General features: G+C 41.6%; 2 protein-coding genes across 2 annotated transcripts in view; both read right to left on the bottom strand.

Annotated features, from left to right (window-relative positions):
• The window catches only part of FBXO7 (F-box protein 7), a 14,631-nt gene extending 14,335 nt beyond the window's left edge, over nucleotides 1–296 (bottom strand). The window contains exon 1 of the mRNA XM_057387058.1: nucleotides 39–296. Coding sequence (XP_057243041.1) covers nucleotides 39–160 — 122 coding nt within the window. The 5' untranslated portion in view covers nucleotides 161–296. The remainder of the gene's footprint in view (nucleotides 1–38) is intronic.
• Nucleotides 297–1,567: 1,271 nt separating this feature from the next.
• ARFGAP3 (ADP ribosylation factor GTPase activating protein 3) lies at nucleotides 1,568–24,822 on the bottom strand. The gene is made up of 16 exons (XM_057387059.1): nucleotides 24,650–24,822; nucleotides 17,835–17,953; nucleotides 17,318–17,390; nucleotides 15,657–15,788; nucleotides 14,145–14,231; nucleotides 13,578–13,659; nucleotides 13,231–13,287; nucleotides 12,127–12,173; nucleotides 10,766–10,911; nucleotides 9,834–9,959; nucleotides 9,273–9,395; nucleotides 6,706–6,843; nucleotides 5,899–6,022; nucleotides 4,878–4,968; nucleotides 3,163–3,284; nucleotides 1,568–2,523 (listed from the first exon to the last, which is right to left on the bottom strand). The coding sequence occupies exons 1-16, from the start codon at nucleotides 24,716–24,718 to the stop codon at nucleotides 2,506–2,508; spliced, it is 1,554 nt and encodes a 517-aa protein (XP_057243042.1). The 5' UTR covers nucleotides 24,719–24,822; the 3' UTR covers nucleotides 1,568–2,505.

Consider the following 24,822-nt stretch of genomic DNA (forward strand, 5'->3'; position numbering starts at 1 on the left):
CCCCCCGCCCCCCGGCGATGGTTCGCTCCGCCCGTTACCTGTAGCCCCAGGCGGGCAGCAGGCCCAGGCGCAGCTGCGCGCGCAGCTCCCCCAGCGTTGGCTCCGCCCCCTGCAGCTCCAGGGCCGCCGTTCGCTTCTGCAGCCGTACGCGGAGCTTCATGGCGGCGGCGGCGGGACGGCGGAGCCTCCGCGGGCTGTCCCGGCCTCGCTCCCGGCCCGAGCGGCCCCGCCGGGCAGCAGCGGCGGCGGCGGAAGGTGGCGGCGGGGCGGCCGCAAGGGCTGCCGGGCCAGGCCGTTGTTTTGGTTGTGGCGGCCCCGCCCCGGCCCCGCCCCCGGGCTCGCGCCACGCCCCATCGCTGTCTCGGCGTGCGGCGCTGTGCCCTGCGCTGTGCCCTGCGCTGTGCCCCGCCCTGCGCCATCGATGATTCGGCGCTCGCACTGTCATGGCCGCCGGTGAGTTCTGCCTGGCAGCACATTTCTCCGTACAAAAAACAACAAAGGAAAACCGGGGTACTTTATAGCAATGTCATACTAAACAAGTGAAGTGAAATCACCAGAGCTCGCTTTACAGCTCCCACCAAGCACAGCTCCTTAGTAGGGCTGCTATATTGCTTAAGCATGTAGTTACAGCCCTACTGTTCTTCAGCACCTAGGAACCAATCATAAAAAGAACACTGAAACTTTAAAAACTTCTTATTCTGCAGGTGAGATCTCCTTTACTGTCTGAACATGGCTAACCAAACCATCCAATTAATTTTAATTTGCTGTCAGATTTGACTCAAACAGCAAGGCAGCCTGAGAGGCTGCACCCTTTGCCACTTCCCTTTGGAATGTTTATGCATTCATCATCAAATGGGGACACACCCTGAATAAATGCAGAGTTCTGTGTATGGGCATCCTCACAAACCTGTCACAGCACCCTGGAAAAAGCCTTTCCTCGAGAGATTGCTGCTTTGAAAGCTCTTTTGCTGCATTTTGCCAGCCTGAAAGCAGGAACAGGGCTGGCATTTCAGGAAATCCTTCTATTCAGGTGAATCTTTCTGTGCAAGACCTCTCTTCTCGCACTGTTTGAGTCTGAATGCAGGATAACAGGGAGGTACCTTAGAAAAAGCCTTTCCTCCTGTGAAAGCTCTTTTGCTGCATTTTGCCAGCCTGAAAGCAGAACAGGGCTGGCATTTCAGGAAAGCCTTCTATTGCAAAGCTGAACCATTGAGCAGAAAAAAATGCTCATCTTGTACCTGCCTTAAAAAAAGAAAGGTAATTTTTTGATTATGAAATCAAAGTATTAARTTTAAACTCAACAGCCATAAGAGGAGGTTACCAGAACAGAGAATGAAATGTGAGGCAGGCAGAAATTAAACCCCAAATACTGTTTCCTGTATTTCAGCAGAGTATTTCAGCTCAGTAGCTCATTTTCCACCCCAGCCTCAATGTTTGGATTTCTAAATCCCTGCAGCAATCTAATAAGAAAGCACTAATTTCACTAATTGAAACTAAAGGCTAATTTTACCAGACCACTGTATAGACAAAATCAGACAACAGTATTTATTAAACTGRATACTGGTGACAACACACAGAAATTGAATTTAAAACTGAGTTTATATCAATTGTTTTTATTAGATATCAGCAGTTTACAAATTTGAATTAWGAAAATTACAGAACAAAATTACCTTGAGTTCATTCTTGGTTGTGAGGTTTTTTTCTTTAAGGTCATAATAATTTTTATGCAAGATGTCATCAGCAATAAATTCCAGACTGTCTAAAACACAGCCCCACTATTTCCTCATTCAATAATTGATAAATTATCAAAAATCTAAGATTGTGCTAAATATTTTTAACAAGAATTTCGTTAACTACTTTCTTAGGCCCTTTCAGTATATTCAAGGGTTTTTTTTTAATTTTGTACACAATACAAATTTTTTAAAAGCACTTAAGGATCCTATATGGCAATTATTTTTGTAACTTTCAAAATTAGGAATAAATARATTGTTCCCACAACAAGATGAAATCCACTATTCAGTATTATCACATTTTGACTTCTCCATCTTCACATCTAAGCACAGAACCTTCTAGCTGTAGTATTGTTTGAAACCACTAATTCCCCACCATTTTAATGCACATCAATTTATGWCTTCAAGAGCTTCTACTTCCTGGCAAAGCACAGTTTAAGTGTTTGTTTAGCTACAGTCCACTAAATACCCCCTCAGCAGATGCTTCATCCTTCYTTCTCTGCTGCCTCACAGACAGAAGCAGTAACAAAATACAGCTCCCAGCATCCAACAATGGGGTTGGTAAGAAATAAAGACTGGAAAGGAGGRAAAAAAACCCAAAGCATATGCAATGTAACAAATTTTTGCAAAATTTCTGCTCTGTCAAGATGAAACAGCACTATGAAGAGGCTGAGTCAGAAATCTGCACTAAGGAACAGGTAAAAACATCATCAGTCTTAAGGCCACCTTCATCTGAATCATTGTGTGCCTGAAGAGAATCCTTCTGCAGCTTCAGTTAGGAACCATATCGATCCTAGAAAAGCAAAAACAAATAACAAACCAGACATGAGTGGGTTTTCCATTAAAATCAGTTTCACTTCCCTTTGTACAGCAAATAGCAGCTGAATTCTTCAAGACTTTCAGAAAATTGAGCAGYGCTTCCAAGAACTGGAGCTCAGGGTTAAACTCCAGGACAATCAGCCTGATTTTYAAACCTATAAGAGGTGTTTGAAATCACACAGGAACTGTGTCAGTGACTGGAGCACAAAACATACTGGACATGAAGGCCAGGGTGCCTCATTGTGTGCAAAACAGGGATCAAAGGTCAATTAAAGAGCCCACACAAGAGCTGGGCTGGGTTACTCCTGCAGGTCCCTTCCCACCAGGCTGTTCCACTCTGAGTTAGGAATTCTGATGGGTTAAAAAACAGAGTGACAACACATAACATTCATGATGGGATTTTAACTTCATTCATAAAAAAAAATTCTAATGAAGGTGAGCTAACAGATACAGATTTATTTTTAAAATATTTACTGTCTCCTTTGAGAAAGCTACAGAGCTCAAAACCAAATTCAYTCCTTTCTCCCTAAAGATAATTCACTAGCAGGTTCCACAGTATTAAATCCTGATAGAAATCTATTGATGGTTAATAGATTGTGACATTTTCACTCACCTGTATAGATGTCATSACCCCATTAGCAAGGACAGAAAGTTTTCCAGCCACTGATTTCACTCCTTGTTTAAACTGAGCTATATCAGGAGCTGAAGGCAAGACATTTGTAATATTGTAGCTTCCTAAAAGGAGAACACACACAGGAAAAACCCAGAATGTTTTATTAAAAGCACCTTTTTTTTTCTCCCTGAAGTGCAGTATATGACTAAACACTAGTCATAGTGGAGCACTAGACACAGATCTCAATGTCTTAAATGCATCTTCCTTCTGGATTATTTTCMTAATTCCACCCAGAGTGTCACCTTCTACACTCTGAACTCCCAGATGAGCAATTCATATTTGGATAACAGTGCTTCCAGATAATTTATTCTGTACTTCCAATCTGTGACAATGTTGTTCAGTATCCCCAACAGCTGTTAATCCCCCTGCAATTTAAAGATGAATGTTCTTCAGAGGTGGCTGAAGTGATGAACCCTGTTTGTGTCATGCCTAGGGATGATTTCCACGCTGTATATACTCATACATTTTGCATTACTACACCTTTGGCTTKGCAAATGCTATAGAAATTACAGCAAATATAAATAAAACAGGTTTTAGAACTCCAGAACAATGACGCCTTCCTGAAAGTCAATATAATTTGGACAGAGTTATCTCAACTGTTATTATGGAAAGTGCAGGTGTAAAGGCAACAGAAATYAAAGATATTTCAAAMTGAACTGCATGATAAATATTAACATGACCACACATTGGGGAAAATAATCACTGGCATGCCTTAATRGAAAATACCTGATCCTGTCAAAGGCACAAACAGGAGTAACCAGCATCACAGAGCCACGATCACAGAATCATGGAATGGCCTGGGAGGGAGATTAAGGGAAGGCACCATAAAGCTCACCCAGTGCCACCCCCTGCCATGGCAGGGACACCTTCCACTGTCCCAGGGTGCTCAGAGCCCCATCCAGCCTGGCCTTGGGCACTCAGAGGGATTGTAGCTTCTCTGCTGCTCTGGGCACCCTGTGCCAGGGCCTCCCACCCTCCCAGGGAACGATTTCTTCCTCATATCCCATCTGACCCTCCTCTCTGTCAGTGTGAAGCCATTGYCCCTTCCCTGTCACTCCAGGCCCTTGTCAAGAGTCTCTCTCCATCTTTGCTGTGGGCTCCCTTCAGGCACTGCCAGGCCACAATGAGCTCACCCCAAAGATCCTGGGAACAAACGGGGCTCCAGAGAGTGACCATCCAAACCAGTTTTCTCAGATGGAGACTCCTTTTAGTCTTTAGACCARGGGTCGAGGTGATGTCGTGATGATTTTTTTCCCATGCAACAATTCCAATGGGAATTTCAAGACCGCTGACATTTTATTAATGATATTTCCTAGAGCCAATATTATTATGACAGCGAATAAGTTACTTATGGTAACTGATCAAAAAATTACCTGAGAGTCCATGTAAGTGTTAGGTCATTGGAAAAAATTACAGTTTTCCTTTGATAAAAATTATTTACCAAATAGTCTGTTATTTGCAACACTCCCCAGTATMAAATACTGAAGTTATAAAACCAAAAACACTTAATTCAAAATTCAAGGGGTTCATTTTAAACAGTGACTCCACCTGACATGACTGAGTTACCAGCAGTGCTCCTGCAGAATGCAGTGGTGTCTGTGCTAACTGGGAGCAGGGATTGCACCCCACTGATCCCATTTCTCTCTCATCCATACCTGCTGCCTGTTTCCTCTGCTCCTCAAACAAGTCAGCTGAGCTGATGGAAGTGCTTCCAGACAGGCGCTCCAGCCGAGCCCTGGCTTCATACTGGAGAGAATTGAGAGTGAGAAGGATTTGATCAGTTTGCTCAGAGAATTTGAGAGATTATAATCGTTATTCTGGAACTGAAGCTGAAGTTGGCCATGCTGAGTTGTGCCCATTTCAGTTTTCASATCACTGACACTGAGTTTGTCACCATCTCATTTCTGATTTCATCTCATTTACCCAAGAGTGACATTTATCACTGCAACATTGAGGATCCTACTCACTAACTGTTACCCTAAAATTGCTGAAAAATGATGCCACCATTAAAAACAACAACTAAAAMAATGTGGAGTGGTGAAATGGAGGGGAAAGAAAGCACTGCAGATAACATCCTGCTGACCCTTCCAACAACAGGACTTTTAGAACTTTTTCCAAGCTCCCTGCAAACAGTAATTATACTTTTTACAATAGTCTTTACACTGTCAATTTTCAATTAAAAATCTACCCTTCACCTCCAAAATGCAGCATCATATTAATCTGTTTTTATTCTGTGCTGGTTCAACTACATGCAATTCACTGAGCAATTTATTTAYTTAGCTTTACAACATTGATGATATTTTCATGCAACAAATACAGAGCAGGAGGATTTTTTAGCAGTTTGTTGGCATCCGTTTGGGTATTTAGAACAAATGAACTAAGCCTGATTCTATCAAAAATCAGGAGTGCTGAATCACAGTCCACCACTTCTGTCAAAAGAGAAGAATGATAGAGGTATGGTCCTATGTGCAGCTGCAATTCCTTAAAATGGAACACTAAATGATCAGAAATTTGTACATTTCTATCAGAAAAACAATCAAGTGGACATAATTCTGAAAGCTCATTAATTTTACCAATTTTAACTATTGACTGCCTTCCCATTATACAAGAACACCATGTTTATAGTCAAAGAATATTCTAWCATTCAAAAATACATCACCACTGTTTCCTACTCACATCAGCCTGATCCTGCCTTCCAAAGTACATGTCTGAAGAAATGGCTTTAATGTTGCCAAACTTTTTTTGTGCCTCCTCTGTGTTTGAAGGAGGTTCATATTCAGGCTTTCGCCGAGATGCAGGTCTGRAAGGAAAATAAATGGCATCAGGGACAGGAAGAACTTCCTTCACATCATGGCAGAACAAAAGGAATCAAACAAGTACTAAAGTGCTCAAATTGTATTTCATAGATCAACAAAAAATATGGTTTAAAGTACAAAGAATAGAGGCAGAAAGCATCAACCAAGCACAACATCCCCCCCATTCTGACATTTTCTACTTGATTACAAAGATAAAAATACACTTGTCAGAGAGGAAAGACTTTTTTATCATCACAACCATTGTTGTTTGGAAGTGTCTCCAGTTCCTTTATCCTCAGAGCTGAGTGCCCCAAATTTTCATTCATTTGCTAACAAGGTTTTCTTTGATTCATCACACAATAAAGGAAGCAGCTATGTGCTCAGCACAGAGCAAATATTTGAGTTTCTCCTCACATMTTTTGTCTACTTTCTCTTCTGCTGAAAGTCTTTGGGAATTACCTCCAGTACACGGACTGAACAGAATGGAGTTCCACAGACAGTGCTTAACATGCAAGAAATTTAGGCTATAAAAGAAATTCAATCAGGAGATCCCTTGACTGCTGGTGAAATTTATGGTCAAATTCTCCTTCTACACACTGAAAAAAAACCACTATTATGATCAGGACTCAAATCACATTAACAAATTTGGGGTTTTGGTACAAGAATTACTTTGGTTTTCTTGCCATACCTGTCTGAAAATCCTGTGCTTTTTGAAGTTAACAATATATCAMTATCTCTGCTGTTATTTTCTTTCTTCCAGAAAGCATCTGAACTGTCATCCCATTTAGAGAAACTGCTGCTCCTCAAATCTGAAGAATCATAGTACCTAGAATAAAAGAARAAAAAAAAAMCTCATTAAAAAGTCAACTTSRTTATTTATTRAGAAGTAGGAATATATTTATTCATTGTTAGATAAATACTGCTGAAATAATCGTTCATTAGCAACATGTTTTCAGTTGTCAGTGAATAATCTGGATTTCACAATACTGCTTTAGAAGTTTATGGCTCAGAATAGGAAGGAAAGCCTTTGTTTCTGGTTCTGTATATTTTTTAAAATCCAAATATTAAGAACTTGTGAGTTTTGCAGCACATTTTATCAAAACTAAATGCTAAAGACATATTTCTTGAAAATTAGTCTTAATTTAATAAGACAATCCTCTCTTGCAAATCAAAACTGTAGGGAAAACACAAAATAAAGAAATGGAATAAAAAACACAGCGCATTTGTCAGTACTGCTACATTATTTGGTCTTTTCCCCTTCTGATTACCTACACATACATCAGCATATGTGGAAAGTATTTGAAAAAAAGAAATCATCAAAAACTATGAAAACASCAAAGATTAAGATTTCCCTTCATGCTTGAATAATTTTTTTTTACGTGAAGTTTGGTTATGACCAGGATGGGGAGAAAGGTGATCAACACCACAAGGGAGAATAAAAGAATGGAATCATTCAATAAAACAAGWTAGGATATTAAAGTCTGCATCTGCATTTTGTGGAAAATACCCTTTACAAAAGAAAGTTCCTGTTTGTGCTATGAATAGTCAGGCCACTTGTTTTTGCTGTTTATGAGGAATGTGACAGCTGCAGCAGCAGTCTCTCTGACTGAGCATGAAAAATATGAGGGACAGATCTGGAATGAACTTCTACAAAAAGCTGACAGACAAAAAGAAACCACAGCAATTTGATAAATTCCATAATCAAGGTGTTTAGATGGGTTTGAAGCTTTCCAGTCTCACARTGGGCACCAAAACCCTGGCACTGGGCAGGGGCTGCACGAGCCTATTGAACTGAAGTGTTCATTTTSTCTGACCTTCCCCCTCTGATTTTTGTGGCTTTGCAAAATACTTCTTCAGTATTGGAATGGGGGAAAGAAAAACTRCACTTAGCAGAAAACAGAACCTTACACTGTGATGTTAATAAAGATTTTATTAATTCAAATAAAGCAAAAATCAGAATTGAAAGTTTTCAGAGGCCTCAATTATATGTCTAAACCTTGAGACATTCAGGTTGCTTCATTCACTTACGAGCACTCTARTATTATCCAGTATGATTATTTTGCTCTTGGGCATATGCTAAAGTCACACTTAAGTTCCTTTGCCTTTCTTTGGAAGTCACAGCTTGAAATAAAGGATAATAATAACCTTAAGTCTGAATCTGTTCTTTCTTTAAAGAGAACGAACCAACTCCAGTTCAATCCTCCCAGTTCTGACTGGAACAACAAGAGCAGGGAACAGCCAGATTACAATTCACCTTCTGATCACTGAACCACAACACTTTAAAATAAACCTCCTCCACGATTCACCCTTTGCCTGCTGGGAGCTGATGAACAGTCTGAGAGCACTCACAGTACTTTTCAGGGGACAATCAAAGCAAGCACTGAAATGCTGCTTTATTTGCTTTATTTCACAAGACTGCTGCCACTTTCCTTGGTCCCATATTTGTATTTCTGCTGCAGCAAYTACACCACAAAGCAGTGACACAAAAGCCTTTGTGCTTTTATCTGCCTGTCTACAAGWAATCAGGTACAATTTTTCATGTTTCTGTGGCAGTTTATGAAAGCAACACCTGTTTATATCTCTCAGTCCAAAACCAGCTGGTTCACTGCAATTAGTGCCTGTGAGATTAAGCACTTTTCTTCTCTCAAGAGCACTATTTTATTATATGCATTGCATTCATTCTCTGATAAAAAAAAAATCAATTATTTTTTGCTTATGTTTCATGTTGAGATACATACATGTCTCTGAAAYAGCACTACAGACATCTACACAACACACAACACCTCAAAAACATTGAAGTTTTTCCATTTGACACGCAAAGAATGATGCAACTGTAGAATATCTAACATCAGACTTCAATGTTTGTTTAATTTGAAACTGAAGGTGAACACAAGAAAGAAAAGAGCAATGAACACAAGTAATTCTGACAAAAAAATTCACTGGATTTGGAATACAACAAATAAAAGCTTATATGGGAACTGCCTGCACAAGCAGAGACTTATCTAGATAAGAGAAAACCTACAAAAGCTCAGACCACCTTCTCAGCAAAGCTCACTCCCTCCTTTCCAAATCCATCTGTCACTGAGCCAAAGCCAACTTTCCCACACCTTTTCTGATCCCGTGTCCCCTGGAAACATGTTGGGAGTGTACTCAGGCTCAAACTGTCTCCATCTCAGCTTTCAAAAATACTGCACATATTATTATGGAACCTGTGTACACCTCCAGCTCCATCCAGAATCAAAAGCTCRCAGATACCTCGAGCTGGATGAGAAATAAGAGTCTTCCACATCATCCATGTATTTCTTCTTTGGCTTCGTGACTGCAGGGGCTTCCTGCTCTATTGTCTGCAAATCGGAGGTGACCGAGTGAGAAATGCCACTGGGGACAGGAAGAAAACAAGTATTTACAACTGTAAAGAGATGACAAAGCTCACACCCTGAAAGAAAATAAGAAATAAAAGCCCACATCTTGTTTCTGAAGCGTGYTGAGAAAGCCCAAGCAATACAAACATTTAACAAGAAGGAATTAAAATAAAGGAGTTAGGAAAACTGTTGCTCCCTGAAGCAGTGACAAAACTTCTGAACACGAAGCCCATTCTGACAGCTGGCAAACACAATTTAGGCTGACATCTGTCTGGCAGGTTAGAACTTAGTCTGGCAGTTCTATCAGAAGTGTCCCCTTGACAAAGAGCAGATTTTTTKCTGATATTAAGTTTCCATAACATGCTTTAGCTCAATTCTTCATTTCTAAGTAAATGAGGGATAACTGCATAAAAGCAAAGAGTATTTCGGAGACAGTTTCCAGAATTTCACATACCTCCTGCTGCTGCCCAATCCCATGCCAAGCCTCTCCAGTTCACTTTTCTTCTTACCAGAGAGGTTTAAGTTTTCTTCTCTTGTTTTAATATCAAAATCTCTGTAGGCCAACCTTAAAGATGATACCCTGGAACAAAACAGTTACCAGAGAAATGTTCAGTGCCACATTGAATAACCAATCCAGCAATATTAATCAAATATTAACGTATCTATTGTAGCACTGTATTTTCTATGTCTTCCCTTAGGGCACATCTTTGCTTAGCTAAGTCTCCATCCTTTACCTCTAAACCATTCCCATATTTTCCAGTCATACGAGAGCAGCAGAGACAGAGCTTTTCAATCCCACAGAAGTACTGTTTGAATTTAACTTAAATTTGAGCCCTCTGAGCTTTAGGGTTAAGTATTTATTAATTAAAGTGAGCTAACAGATTGGAGGCCTCAGACAGAATTATTCAGAGGGTTTTGGTGAAAATGAAGGCAGTTCCAGTATAAATTAGCTGAAAYGTCATCAGGCAATTTGAGACACACTGGAACCACCTCTGCTCCTACCCAGAATGCACAAGTTAAGCTGAATATTCCCTTTGCTCTTGRAAAGACTGTTTTCAATAGTACTAAGTTCACTATACCAAACCAAAATTAACTCAGTAACTAGTATGGAGTAAAAAAATCCAACAGTCAACTCTTCTTAATAGTATTAAGAGTATTCTTAACATTTAATTTTCTACAGTAAGTCATCAACTGAAGAAACATGTATTTAATAGCCAAAAAAGCCCAATGGGTTTTGAGTGTCYGGCTCACCCTAACCACATCTCTTTGGTCTTTTTCAGAAGTTTTATCAGCAAAAACTGAWCTATGGTAGTATTTAAAATGCTGTCAATCGGCTCATTAAATTAGGCTTCATGGTTTACCATTGCATATTTAATTCATACTTACAGTGGCTCTTCCTTCTCAGTTTTCTTATTACTATGAAGATCTTCTTGTTCCTTCATTTTATCTACAGCTTGTGCTTGTTTTTCAATCTCATTAAAGTTTTGGCTGCTCACTTTTTGGGCTCCCAAACCACCTTTTTTCGCACCAAGCTGGAATTATTGTAAAACAAAAAAAAAACAAATCAGAAGTCCCAATATTATAACTGAGACAAGAACCTCAGCTGCCTTAACAGCCAGAAAGCAATAGCAAACACTACACCCTCTTTGGGAGCATAGGCAGACAGAAGGAAAATCTGGAACAGAGAAAATACATTTTTTCATGTTTTGATCCCCAGCATGCTGCTTCTACTATCTCTTATAAATCCAGTCAGTTCTGCAGTCAAGCCCCACAGAAACATTAAAGTAATATCATTTTCATTGTTCAGAGATTGGCAGGCTCAAATAAATATTAAAATACAGAGAACAACTTTGGTTCCTTTTGTTTTATAGGAATGGCATAAGCAGATTTGTTGCCATGGAACCATTATCAGATCCTACAAACATGGATAGAACCATGCAGACTCAGATGGTGGCACAGCCCTAACACTGCTGCTCTTGGTCTCCTCTGTTTAATTCCTCACCTGCAGTTCTGCAGTAATATTAAATTTCACAATGAATTTCTCTTCACCTTTTACTGTTTTCAAATCTTCATGTGAAAGCTGCAGGCCATGCACACACAGATCAAGCTCTGACTCTACAGATCACACCCTGTTCCTGTTCCTGTGAGCTCTGCTCTGTTGTGCTCTCTGGAAGGGAACACATCTGCACTGACCCCTCAGAATAAAACATTCCTCCTGTGCATTGGGGTCCTCTAGATGGAGCACTGACCCCTCAGAATAAAACATTCCTCCTATGCATTGGGGTCCTCTAGCAGGAGCACCAACCCTCAGAATAAAACATTCCTCCTGTGCATTAGGGTCCTCTAGCAGGAGCACAGAATTACAGGATTGAATCTAAATTAATCTACTCCAAATAAACCTTCAAAATCTACAATCCTACAGCAGCCCAGACTGAAATGAGTGACTCCCTGTAAGGRGCTGGCACCTGACAGCCTGTCAGTAGGGTGGCAATAGGGTGACTGTTAGGGCTGTTTCCTGGAGTCACCAGAGCCACACATTCCAAACTTAACTCCAGCTCTCTTCCTCAGTTTTCCTATTCCCTGAACATCACGGAGACACTCAACTCTCTTCATGCCTTTTTAGACACCAGATGCTAACAAAGTGCTAAGACCCCAACCAGAAGCAAGTCTATCAACTACTTTTAAACTAYTTTGTAATCAATTATCTACAACACAGTTAAAGATACCCATTGTTTATATACACTTACCCCCTTCTTAGCTGGATTTGGTTTCTTTTTTATGAAGGTGGTGTTCTCTGCAAGGATGAAATGTACATTACTTGACATACAATTAATTCCAGAACTGCAGAAGCAAATTTCCATAAAACCAACCTCAAAATAGTTTCTGCCATTTATTTGAATGYCTTTCTACACTGAGGGGCTGAGATACTAAACCGAGCTACAGAACAGAGTTGTGAATATCTCCCAGAAAATGTGAGGAACTATCTTTGATTGGCATCTCACGAAAACAGACAATAGGCATGAAATAACAGCTGAGTTTTCAGCTGCAGATTCCTGCTAGTGAACAGAACAGGAATGCAGGACTTGCTAGTCTGGATTGGACCAGAGGCCCAACTGAGCTCAGATCACTTCAAGATGAATTTTTCTTGGATAGAAAGGCATTGGCTTTGTTTAAACCCCTCAGTGACACATGTAATTTATACTTCTATCATTAAAATATCACAAGCATGATCAACAGCTCCCACTGGATGCCTGTGCATACAGAGAAATTAGTCTGAGCTGAAATTTGCRTGGAAAGGGGCATATACAGAACAAAGATTCTTCCCATAAGACAGAACTTGTCCAAAACAACCAAGAAAAGCACTTGTTCAAAAGAATGTGTTGAAGGTACAAATGAGAAAAGCACAAAGTGCTTCCAGTGAACTTTTTTGTAGTCTCAAAAAAAACTAAACCCAAATAAAAGCAGTGATGAAGACCATATCTGTGTAAAGCATTGAGTCAGGCCCAGATACCACTTCTTTACTATCCCTGTGCTGCTGACAATCAGCACTTCATTGKCAGCAACCTGGCAGGACAAGCCTCAACGTGATAAATCACTGATGTGTTTTATTCTGTTCTATTTCCATCAGCTTCTTCCCCTACCTAAAAAAAATTATAAACTCCTCAGGGTTAAGTGTAAGAGCCTGGGCACTGAAGGTATTGCATCATCAACACACGATCTCTCCAGTCCAAGTTGTTATGTTCAGATTTTAGAAAGGGAACCAAATCGATTCCCACACTTTTCCCAGTCAGACACTCTCTGTCCAAAGGATATTTGGSTACACCACAATGCTGCTCTCCTGCACCCATTACCTAATGCAGGCTGTGGGGATGTGCTAAGGCCATCAACACTYGGTCCATGCTCTGGGCCTAAAACGGAAGAATAACAAAGGAGGAGAATATCAGAAATGTTCTGAGAATGCATAAAGTACCCAAAGMCATCTCACTGTGCTCAGGGCACACCAGCAGATACAGCATCACAGTGACATTTCTATCACATCTGCTCCTTTCTCAGTCACTAAAAGAGCAGCAGCAGCATCCCAAATTCTTGTGCTTTTAGCATGGTTAGGTTATTTTACTATTAAAGTAGAGCCAAAAGAGCCTAAACTAAGAGAATATGAGAAAAATGCAACTTAYAATCAACAAAGAATCAGTCATACCTTCACAGGATTCTGGAATATTTTCTGAAGTTTTTTGCTGGAGAGAAACTGGTTCTGGCAACACCCACTCTGTAGTATTTGCCTTGAAAAAAAAACCCATGAAATCAAAAGCACACAGAAAATAGAATATAGTAAATAAATATAAGCACTTAACWGAAGACTACCTAAGTGTCACTGATTTATTATGGATTCTTATGGTCACAGCAAATGTTGTGAGAACTATTGCACATCACTGATTGAAAACCAAAGGTATCACACAGTATTTTTTTATCAGAGCACTTCCAAGCAAGAAATCCTGACTCCAAATATTATGTCTGAAGAAAACCCGAATTCATTCCATATTTAGCTACTATTTGGGCCATTTAAAATTATCATCTTAGGAAGCAGTTCATATCCAGGAAGAATTCTGAGACCCACAGAAGGAAAGGCAGAGAAAGGTAGATTTTAACTCCCTGACCAACCCTTCCTCTATAAAGTTTTCTTTCAGGGTTTAATCTTCACCATAGAGCTCACAGTCAACCAAAGCATTTAGAAAGAAAACAAAAATTAGACACATGTAATTTGTACCTTGGTAGAAACATGGGATGCAAAAAAATCTTCCTCCTCTTTATTTTGAGGTGATGCCAGTGGCATTCCACACCCATCTGTCCACAGCTGAAATTAAAGGACAGAATTTAAAAGGATAATTGCATGATTGTATTTTTTTTTCAAATGCATTAGTCTTAAAAAGACTTTTTTTTTGGTTTCAGGTTAAAAATGTATTGATTTTTCTGTCTTATCCATAACCTTTCCTTACGAATTTACCCAAGGTTCAACAGATGCCATTCCTTTTTTTATTGGATTCACACACATTTCTGTGTTCCTGGTGTAGCAGTCAAGAGCTCAGAGCAAAGCCAGGTCCCAGGGCTGGGGAGCCAGTGTGCCACACGACACGAGTCCAGCCTGGGATCTGCACTCCAGGATTACCCACAGGAAAATCTCTTTTCATGGCTCTTCCTACTAYATGAGAAATAACGACCTCTGGCAGAAAAGATACTGAAGGTACAACAGCTCACCTCACCATTCAACAACAGCTCCATCAGTGACCCAGAGAAGGAATTCTTTAATATCTGACAGGGGAGGGGATGGGGGCTACTAAATCCAATTATCTGAATCATTTACTTCAGTAATTTAAATAGCACATAATCGCTTCAGTTTGCAGTACACAACTAAAAATATTCACTAAATATTTACTAAAATGTTCAAATAATTAATATCAAACAATTGGATGGAATCTTTAATGAAGCAATCTAATTATAGTTTCTCAAGGAGTCACTTGGGGAATTTACCAAAAACTTAAAGATACMCACAGTATATTGTATTTACTTCAACACATTTTACATCTTAAGTTTACTAAGTCAAAAGAAACATACTCTGAAYTTGGTGATGTGAACTATATTGTCTACAGCATGAATAATAAAGAATGATCCATTAAATTCCATGTTATCTGATGCCCAGATTAGAAAAAGAATATCAAACCTTGTTTTTAATTTCTACTCATCTGATTAACTTCAAATGAACCAGTCACAAACTTTAACCACCWGAATTCAACAATGCAAATATGTTTTCTGTGTATGCAGAAAAGAATTGTTATCAAAGTCATTCAACAGCTCAGATACAGTTTTGGATACTTTGCTTAACTCCTCTCTGCCAGCAACCTAACAATGTTCTGACAGMATGAACTGCYTCAGCATKTTGGATGGAGAACAGCAAGTTCYATACAACTTGCTGATTTCCCAAGTRTTACTTTTGTARGGAAAAAAGAAAACATACMTATATACCTGTTCAAAACAAATCCCACTTCCACCACAAATAGTCTGTAATTAATTCTATTATCATTTCTACATGCTGTACTTTTCTAATGGATTCTGTTTCAGACAAGCAAAAATAAAAGCCATCCATGGTTCATGGGGAAATGGCCACGTTTTCCAAAGACTGATGATCTTTTYTATCAATGAGTTAGAAATGTCAGGTGACTTTAGAGGGAAAGAAAGCCAAGTTTTTGAGGGATCTCCAGGCCTCAGGACACACACTACTCACATCAGTACCGTGCTTTCTTGTGGCCTGTGTGGCAAGAGATTTAATCTTCTCCTTGTAGAGCTGAGCAGCACGACTGTTGTACTTGGCATTGGTGTCATTGGTTGTGCACCCGTGTTGGTGGAAAAAAGCAGACTGGGAAGAGAGTACAGAAAATGCTGTGAGGAACAGGTTTAAAAAATAAAGCCATTTGACATAGAAATGTATTGCAATGCACAAAACGCTCTGCTCCTCTGCCTAAATCTAATAATTTAAATTACAAAGTCTAAGGAATCTCCAAAACATAAAGGAAACTCCACTCTGGCAATTTCTTTACATAYAAATAAAACAGAAAAAACCCAATGACATTAGTGGGATGCTTCAGAAGCATATACAAATGCAATCTTCCATCCTATACAAAGAATTTTAGTTCTGAAATCAAGTCATTAAGTGAAAGAAAGAGATAAAATTGATTGTCAGTAGCTGTGCTCCACAGGACGTTGCTAATATTCCACAATGAATTGCTTGGCCTCATCTCTGTCAGGCTGGAGAGAACAATGTATGTTCAACAGTAACAAAATGACTGCACAAAAATGCTCTTCCTCCAAAAGAAAGGTGTGTTTATRCACACTTTGATGTGCCCAGATATGTTTATGGACTTGTGTGTTTATATAAAATGAATAAATGATTGTGCATTTCTGCATGTAAATATATATACACCTATTAACTTGATACTCAGAGGGGCTTCTTAGAAACCCTATTCCAATTATCACAGAGATTTAATCTGAAAAAAAAAACAACCAAGAACACTTTGCATTTTACAGCTATCCAAAACATAGCAGGAAGCTCAGGACTGCTGTTATCCAGGATTCAGGCAATAACAGAACACAAATGATTAATGTTAATCCAGCAGTTAGTAAAACYAGCATTTGGTATTTAACTGGAACCAAAAGGGAATGGCTTTTTAGTGCCATTAAAAGAAAAGTTTTAATTTTACTTCTAATGTCCAAACAATTTACTAAGCTGGTTTTTCAAGTTTCAAGTATTAATCTTCTGAAGCAATCCAAACCAGACCATTGAGAATTTGAGGTATTTGGGGAGTTGTTGTGGGGATATTGCACATGTTGGTACACAGTATGATATGAAACAGTGACATCCAAGCAGCAAGACAAAATCTCACAAAATTAAAACAATAAAGCATTAATTTTATTTTTCTGAAAATAGACTTTCTAAGGTTTTTTAGACTTTGTTATCTCTTTTTTTCCAACTGCCTCAAACCCTTTATATAGCAAAATGTATATAATTTAATCAAAGATTTTAAACATGTAAGCAATGATGGTCRCAGGAAGTGGCCACAAGCTTGGTTTACAAGCCACCTTGCAGCACCTGTCKAAATTATGTTCCTGATCAAGGAATTTGATCTGGCCTTTTTAGTGATTTTCATCACTGATTTGCAAGAAAAATCAAATTATATCAAAATGGAAATGCTGCAAGAAAGGGGGATGAAGTCAGCATTCAAAGGAATTCCTTAAATTTAAACAATTTAAATGGAGGGKTGGGGCTGTAACGAAGAAAAAGGAYRGGAAAAATAAAAACATTCCCAGGAAGAGAGGCAGTAAGGACAGACAGTATTTTCCAAGCCTACCAAGCCTCAATGTGCAACGGAAACACTCAGGAGTACATACTGCATTTGCATTTCCTCCGACCTGCATGCATCTCAGCTGGAACCAAGACCAATTGGAATCCAATTCTGTAGATCTAAACACAAAGAAATGCTTTTAGTGTTACCTCCAAAGCCATTTAAAATCACTGTTTCTGTTTCTTTTGGTAATCTGCAGTTATTTATCAGACCAAAACAGCCCTGAGTCAGCAGCTGGGACACTGAGCTGGAATGGGACAAGTTCAGAAAGCAGACTGACTGCACCAACGGAATGACTGAGCACTACCCAGGCACCAGAACACAGAATAKTTTGGGTTGGAAGGRCAGAACTCAGGTGACACCACAATGAACTACCTCAGGAAGCAAAGCTRGCAAACAGAACACACTCCCAAGCAGCCATCAGATACAGCAAAGCCAACACAAACACTAAGAAAGTTTGAATCAGGAGGTGAAGAAGAACGGGTTTTCCTCTCTGAGGAACRTGAACAAACAAACCCATTCAAAGGTGCAGTTTCTACTGGCAGGACACAGCAAGTTCTTACCGAATGAAACTCAGATGAACACCAAGGGAGCGGTGGCTCCCTGAACAATCAATACACAGAAACACTCCGTAGGTGATGCTCGCCCAGCTGGGGTTCTTTGCTCCACAGTCAAAACACACCTGAAAGAAAACAAAGATCATTACCAGGACCTGAGCACAACCAGGCCCTGTGGTTGTATCACAGGTCAATGTAACACCCTGCAGGGATCCAACTTCATTAACTCATTCTTACAGCGTTTGTTGACAGGACAACTCCAAATATCCCAATTTTATCCATCTAAAGAGGAGTTACACAATCTGCCCACACAAATACATGCYTCCCCATTTCCAATTATAACCAGTGCACACAGGTTGAGAAATCAGGTCAGAGAACCCGTATCAGCCTAGTTCAAACACACRTTGAACACAGCAGTACCAGCACTGCAGGAATATGAAAATGTTCAACAAGTATTTCCCCGAGGGCAGGTTCTAATGTTGCATCTCTGAGCCCTCACACGGTATCAGCAGTACTAATGACATCATTATCTGCTTTCCAATACTGAAACCTCGACCTTCAGGGCAAGCCATGGAAATGCAGCTGTGTGAAGAAAGTCCCTGAGCACTGCCTATCCAGGCTGCAGACATCTGCATGATTCACTACCCACCAACTGCCACATCAGCCTTTCACCATCTGCACCAGCTGCTTAAAAACAACCAGCTCTACACTTACTGCATTTACAGACAAAACCAGGAATTTCCTACCCTCTGCCACCACACCGGATCTCTAACACCCAGCCAGAACCAGAACTGTGGCTGTAAATGCCTCACACACTTTGCAGGTCAGCAGACCATCGACTTCCAAGTCCTTCTTCAGCTATTCTGAGTTTGGTGCWTCTTTGAACAAGGCAAGAAAGAACCAGAAGAAAGCTACCTGATACAAATCAATTATCAGATGCAGGGAACAACAGAAATTTTAAAAGAAACAGCTAYACTGAGTAAATGCCATGTGTACCCATCTATTCCTGTATGACAGGACTTTATCTATCAATGCTTTTTCAGTGTTATCTGTGAAGGCTGCAGAGAAGTATTTTTACAGTAGAAGCACSCACCCATAGGTACAGTCAGTGGTATCTAGTGAGAAATAACGTCACAGAGAGATGAGCTTTCCCACACAAACTGAAAGCATTAAAATCTGAAACTTTATCCTTTAACATCCTCCTATGAACTCAATGCATCCTCAGATAGCAATGGAAGCTCTACCTATACGCAGCTATAAAAAACAAATTTTATTCCAAGTCAGGTGGGGACATATGGAACTGCATAAACACACACCACAGTGCTTCCAGCACCTCCTTGCCAAGCTGAACAACAAAATAAATTAAAATTAAGAAGTCTTCTTGCCAGAAACTCCCTCTATACAATTAAACAGAGATTTTTGTACCTGTTTTTTTGTACATACACAGTCAAACAAGCCCTGAGTCTGCTCTCAAGTCCCATCATCCACCGAAATTAATTTCAAGTACATGCCCAGGAGCAGTTTGAGGCTAAACTCCTYGGTTTAATGTGGATCTGTTTAGCTTGCACAGTCCAAATTTAGCAGGCACAAGCACAGTTTACCAGCATACCCAGCATTAACTGTTCCAACAACTGAACATTTTAAGGGTGAGCTTCAGTTAGGTCACAATTGGTAACACACAGAAAACATGGAGATCACCGCTTCTGCATGTGCAGGTCCTGCCTTTGCCTCTAAACAGGGACCTAATATTTATTAATGTGAAGTTATTTACATATCCCACTGCTGTATGTGGAAATGCAGCATTCACTGGCATGCAGCAGAAACACAAGCTACACAGAACGTGGGACAAAAGGAAGGGCTAACAGGAGTCCCTGGAACAAGGTCAGGTGGAAGAATGATAGAGAGAGTGAGGGAAAAACAAGAATGAGTAGGATTTCATAAGAAAACACACAGAGTAAGCAGTCAGACCTTGTTCTTTTTTTCCCCAACTCCTTCAAAAACATGAGACTTATCTTCATTTTAAATTGACTTATTTTTAGGCTTTTCCTTACAAGGCCAAAGGAGGATGAGGACAACAAAAAGAAGATTGTGCTTGAAAATAAAGTCAACAGATCAGCCTTGTTTCTAATACTGGAGAGGAAAGCTGACTTACAGCTGTAAGTCTTGTGGAAATTCCTTGGAGTACAAATGAGAAAGGAAAATCTGGAGTGGATGGTTAAAAAAACTACCCATGTTTTTAAAAGTTCAGTGAGAAACACACCTGAAGACTCTCCTCCTTTCCCTTTCCTCCAATAATAAGCACTTTGTAATTTCATCATCTGAAAGCCAATTGCATCACCTTGGAGATGCTGCCACAAAGCTGCACAGCTCAGTATCTTCACTCATCCAGGAGTCTCTCCCAGATACCTGTGGAGATTATTCACAYAGGCATATGTGAAGCATAAAAATCTACCTATCAGGACTGAGATGCACGCAGGAACATCAATTTTCTTGTGAAAGCAAAGGAGGAACTGCTATTTCCATCAATGCTATGCAACAGAAATAGATGCATCTTTCATTAACATTTAGATTCATTTTGCTTAGTCTTTCAATTTTTAAAGTGCTTCCCATCACATAAATTTTAAGAAGAACCAGGGAAAAAATGAAAATCCATTTCAGAGCCATCCTGTGAAATTGTTTCCATTTTAAAAGCAAAGTGCATTTTCTGTACAGATGTAGGTGCAACTAAAATATTAAAATAATGATTAAACATAAATTTGAAGGATATGCGTAAATAAGCTAGTACTTTTAAAATACACTTGTATGCTTTTTGTTTATTTTTTGTTAAAGCATTTAATGACAGTGTAGATTCAGTAAGAATCACTTTGGAAAAAAACAGCCAAAGACCTAACTGAGATGTTTATATGAGAGCAAACACAGAGATWTGGGTATAATCCACAGCAAGCAATCACTAAATCATAAAGCATCCACCTTGCACAAGACATGTCAATAAATAGTCATTGAATATAGAAACACGGTAAAAGATAGCTGATAGGAGTGCTATTTTTGGCACAAGCAGAAGAGGTCAGTGGGTTCAGCAAGATCACTGATCCCTGAGGTCAGGGTTACACAGAATTTTCAGCCTCTGCCCTTTGGACCTGTCCTGTACAGGGGCTCCAGCCCCAGGGCAGATCCACACCCTGCCATTCCCAGCTCTGCATTCAGCTCCCTGAACAACTGCCCAGCTGGAACTCAGGAGCAGTGCCACACTGGCCCAAGGTGATGGAAACCATGCAGCTCCTCTTAGTCACCAGCTATACCCAGATATGCATTCTGCCCAATTCTGCAAGCAGCTCCTCTTAGTCACCAGCCACTGTACCCAGATATGCATTCTGCCCAGCTGGAACTCAGGAGCAGTGCCACACCGGCCCAAGGTGATGGAAACCCGAACAGCTCCTCTGAGTCACCAGCTGTACCCAGATATGCATTCTGCCCAGCTGGAACTCAGGAGCAGTGCCACACTGGCCCAAGGTGATGGAAACCATGCAGCTCCTCTTAGTCACCAGCTGTACCCAGATATGCATTCCTTTTTCTCTGGCACCAGCACCAATAACTCAGCTGCTGATCCCACAGGGCCACAYGGACTCAGAGCAAAGGTAGGGCCAACTCCCAGCACAGCCACCCGGCCAGGAATGCCAGCATCACACCTGCACGGCTGGCCACGAGAACACAACAAAACTGCCTGTTCTGCAAGTGCCATGATCTCAAAATCAGGGACACAAGATTGTAGAGTCCATCCTGGGGCAAAACCCGACACACACACAAAACACACCCACAACACACATGGCAATGAGACAACTCAACAACTGATTAACCACCAGCACAACACGCACACTGGGAGTCCGAGCAGAGACAGGAATACCATCAGAAACCAAAGAAAAGAACCAGGGGGAAAGGAATGAATAACCAACAGTTTCAGARGAATTGATATATGACAGATTAAAAGAGACTTTTGGCCCAGTCTGAGTGTGCAAGTCTTCAAACGATCTGAGCTGCATAGCTGGAACACTCAAGTTAACAATATCAAGTAGCTTAAGGACTATGAACACTCTTATGGGTACAAAATACATCCTATTTAACAACTGGAACRTTTGTTAAGTCATGGGGCAGTTGATCACCAGTTTGCTGTCATCAGGCACTCTGYATTATGTAACACCCAAAGACACCAAGAACTCAACCTCATCATAAAGGGAACTAACATCAAATTACAGATGTTCATTTCAAGACAATTATTCAAATATCACTTAAMACTACAACCCACAAATTAAACTCTRTAYTTATTGAAATAAGGWTTTCTTTCCTAAGCTTATGTGCACTAAGAACTACTGCAGAGCACCCAGAACAGTGTAAATGCACATGCCTGCCTAGAGTTCTTCCCCAGCTCTACACATAAACCACAGTTAAAGCAAATTACTAAACTTTTAATACAGAACCCTTTTGAACATATGCACTTTCCCATGTCTTTCTTCCCCAACAAAAAAAAACCCAATACTTAAAAGGGGCAGAGTGCTTAAGAAGAACACAACAGAAAGGAAACAAACAGAAAGGAAGCAAAGAGAAATGAAACCAACAGAAAGAAAACAAGCAGAAAGAAAACAAACAAAGGAAACAAACAGAAAGGAAACAAACAGAAAGTAAGCAAACAAATGAAACAAACAGAAAGGAAGCAAAGAGAAATGAAACAAACAGAAAGGAAGCAAAGAGAAAGGAAACAAACAGAAAAGAAACAAACAGAAAGGAAGCAAACAAAGGAAACAAACAGGAAGCAAATATAACAGGAGAAACTGATGGAAGAAATAACTTTTCCTGAAGGTGAATGGTCAGACAGACGGAACGGGAGAGTGATGAGMTCTGAAGTGCTGTTTGCACTCTCCCTCCCTGTCCTCTCAGGTCAAGCAGACCGGGCACACCGCATTGTTACCAAGTTCTCTGTGCCTGAGCCGTTTCTTTCGCACTGACCCACAGCGAGTGGCAGCACACATTGTGCTGATACTGCTGGGTCAACATGAATTTCTGTGTAGCATCCAACACGGGGAGACAGATACACCTGAGCAACCACAGCCACCAGATCAAATCTCCACGGTACAAAGGATTCCAGTACAKGGAACTGCTCGAGGCACTCCATCCTTGCCGGGCAGGGGCAGTACTTGATAATCCCCCTGTGATCCCAGTACCGAACAAGCATCACTACAGCCTTAAAACGACTCAATTTTGAGGCACAGTGCCAGTGAATTTCAGGAGCTTATAAGGGATCTCTCACACTCTCATTGTTGGGATTAGGACCTATTCCTTCATAAACTTTTTACCCCACTGCAAAGGCAAGTTTTAAGAATACTTTTCTCGGAAACCGAGTGCTCACCTCTGAGCTCTGACTTCTGAAAAACTACACCTGTACATTCTGAACGAATTGCGTTCAAAAAGTGAYAGCCAGTTTTGGACCAAAGACAGACATCCGGATTCCCATTCGCAGAAAACAAACCCAACGTGTTTCTCCGTAATCCAAAGTTTCCTGGTGGGTGTATTTTCCATGTGTGCTCTCAGGGCACATSGCAGAGCCAACACAAACACGCAGAACAGAGCACGGAGCAGATGGAGGAACCTGTGCCACCTTCCCAGCCCACACCTGCACAGGAATGGACACACACAAACACCTCCAGAACACGGCAAAACCCACCCGAGCACGGCACAAACCAACGAGATCACAAACAACAAACTCCTATCACTGCAGAAGCGGCTGTGCCACTTTGTTGGTCAAAAAAAAAAAAAAAGCAGGGGAAAAAAAAAAAAAAGAAAAATACGTATCACTCAACGCCACGTTGCGGCTGGTTCGGAACTTGTTTTTATGCTCATGGGAGCTGATCCTCAGAGCGGACCTGACTTGATCCTCAAAGCGGAGCCGACCCTCACCGGACCTGATCCTTGTAATGGACCTGACCCTTACCGGACCTGACCCTGACAATGGACCTGACCCTCAGACCGGACCTGATCCTTACAATGGACCTGACCCTCAGACCGGACCTGATCCTTACAATGGACCTGACCCGACCCTGAGCGGACCCGACCAGACCCTCACCGGACCCGATCCTCACCGGACCTGACCCTCACAATGGACCTGACCCGACCCTTACAGCGAACCTGACTTGATCCTCAAAGCGGAGCCGACCCTCACCGGACCTGATCCTTGTAATGGACCTGACCCTTACCGGACCTGACCCTCACCGGACCTGACCCTCACAATGGACCTGACCCTTACCGGACCTGATCCTTACAGCGGAGCCGACCCTCACCGAACCTGATCCTTGTAATGGACCTGACCCTTACCGGACCTGATCCTCACAATGGACCTGACCCTTACCGGACCTGATCCTTACAATGGACCTGACCCTTACCGGACCTGATCCTTACAATGGACTTGACCCTTACCGGACCTGATCCTTACAATGGACCTGACCCTCACCGAACCTGACCCTCACAATGGACCTGACCCGACCCGACCCTCAGAGCGGACCCGACCCGACCCTCAGAGCGGACCCGAGCAGCCGGTGGGCGCCGCACCGCCCTCCCCAGGGGCTCATCCCCTCGGGATGCGGGATCCCGGCCGGAGGGGACGGGGACAGGCAGGGAAGGGCTCCCCGCTCCCCCCAGTTCACCGGCCGGACCTTTCCCCATTGTCCCGGGCGGGACTCTCGGGCTGCGGGCCCTGCGCTTCCCCGCCCCGCCGGCTGTGGACGTGTCACCGCGGGSAGCGGAGCGGAGCGCTGCCCGGCCCCTCAGCCCCTCACCTTGTTGGTGGGCACGGAGCGGAGCCGCTTGAAGATGGCGCCGATGTCCTGCTTGCTGGGCTCGCACATGGCGCCGGGGAACGGGCAGGGAGCGGGCAGGAGCCGGGGGAGCCGGGGGAGCGCGGCCGGGGCTGCCGGGACGCTCCGCCCGCCCGCCGGGCCTGCCCTGGAGC

This window comes from Malurus melanocephalus, unplaced genomic scaffold, assembly GCF_030028575.1.
Source record: "Malurus melanocephalus ecotype Western Australia unplaced genomic scaffold, MMel_1.1 scaffold_1121, whole genome shotgun sequence".
NCBI classification, from domain to species: Eukaryota; Metazoa; Chordata; class Aves; order Passeriformes; family Maluridae; genus Malurus; species Malurus melanocephalus.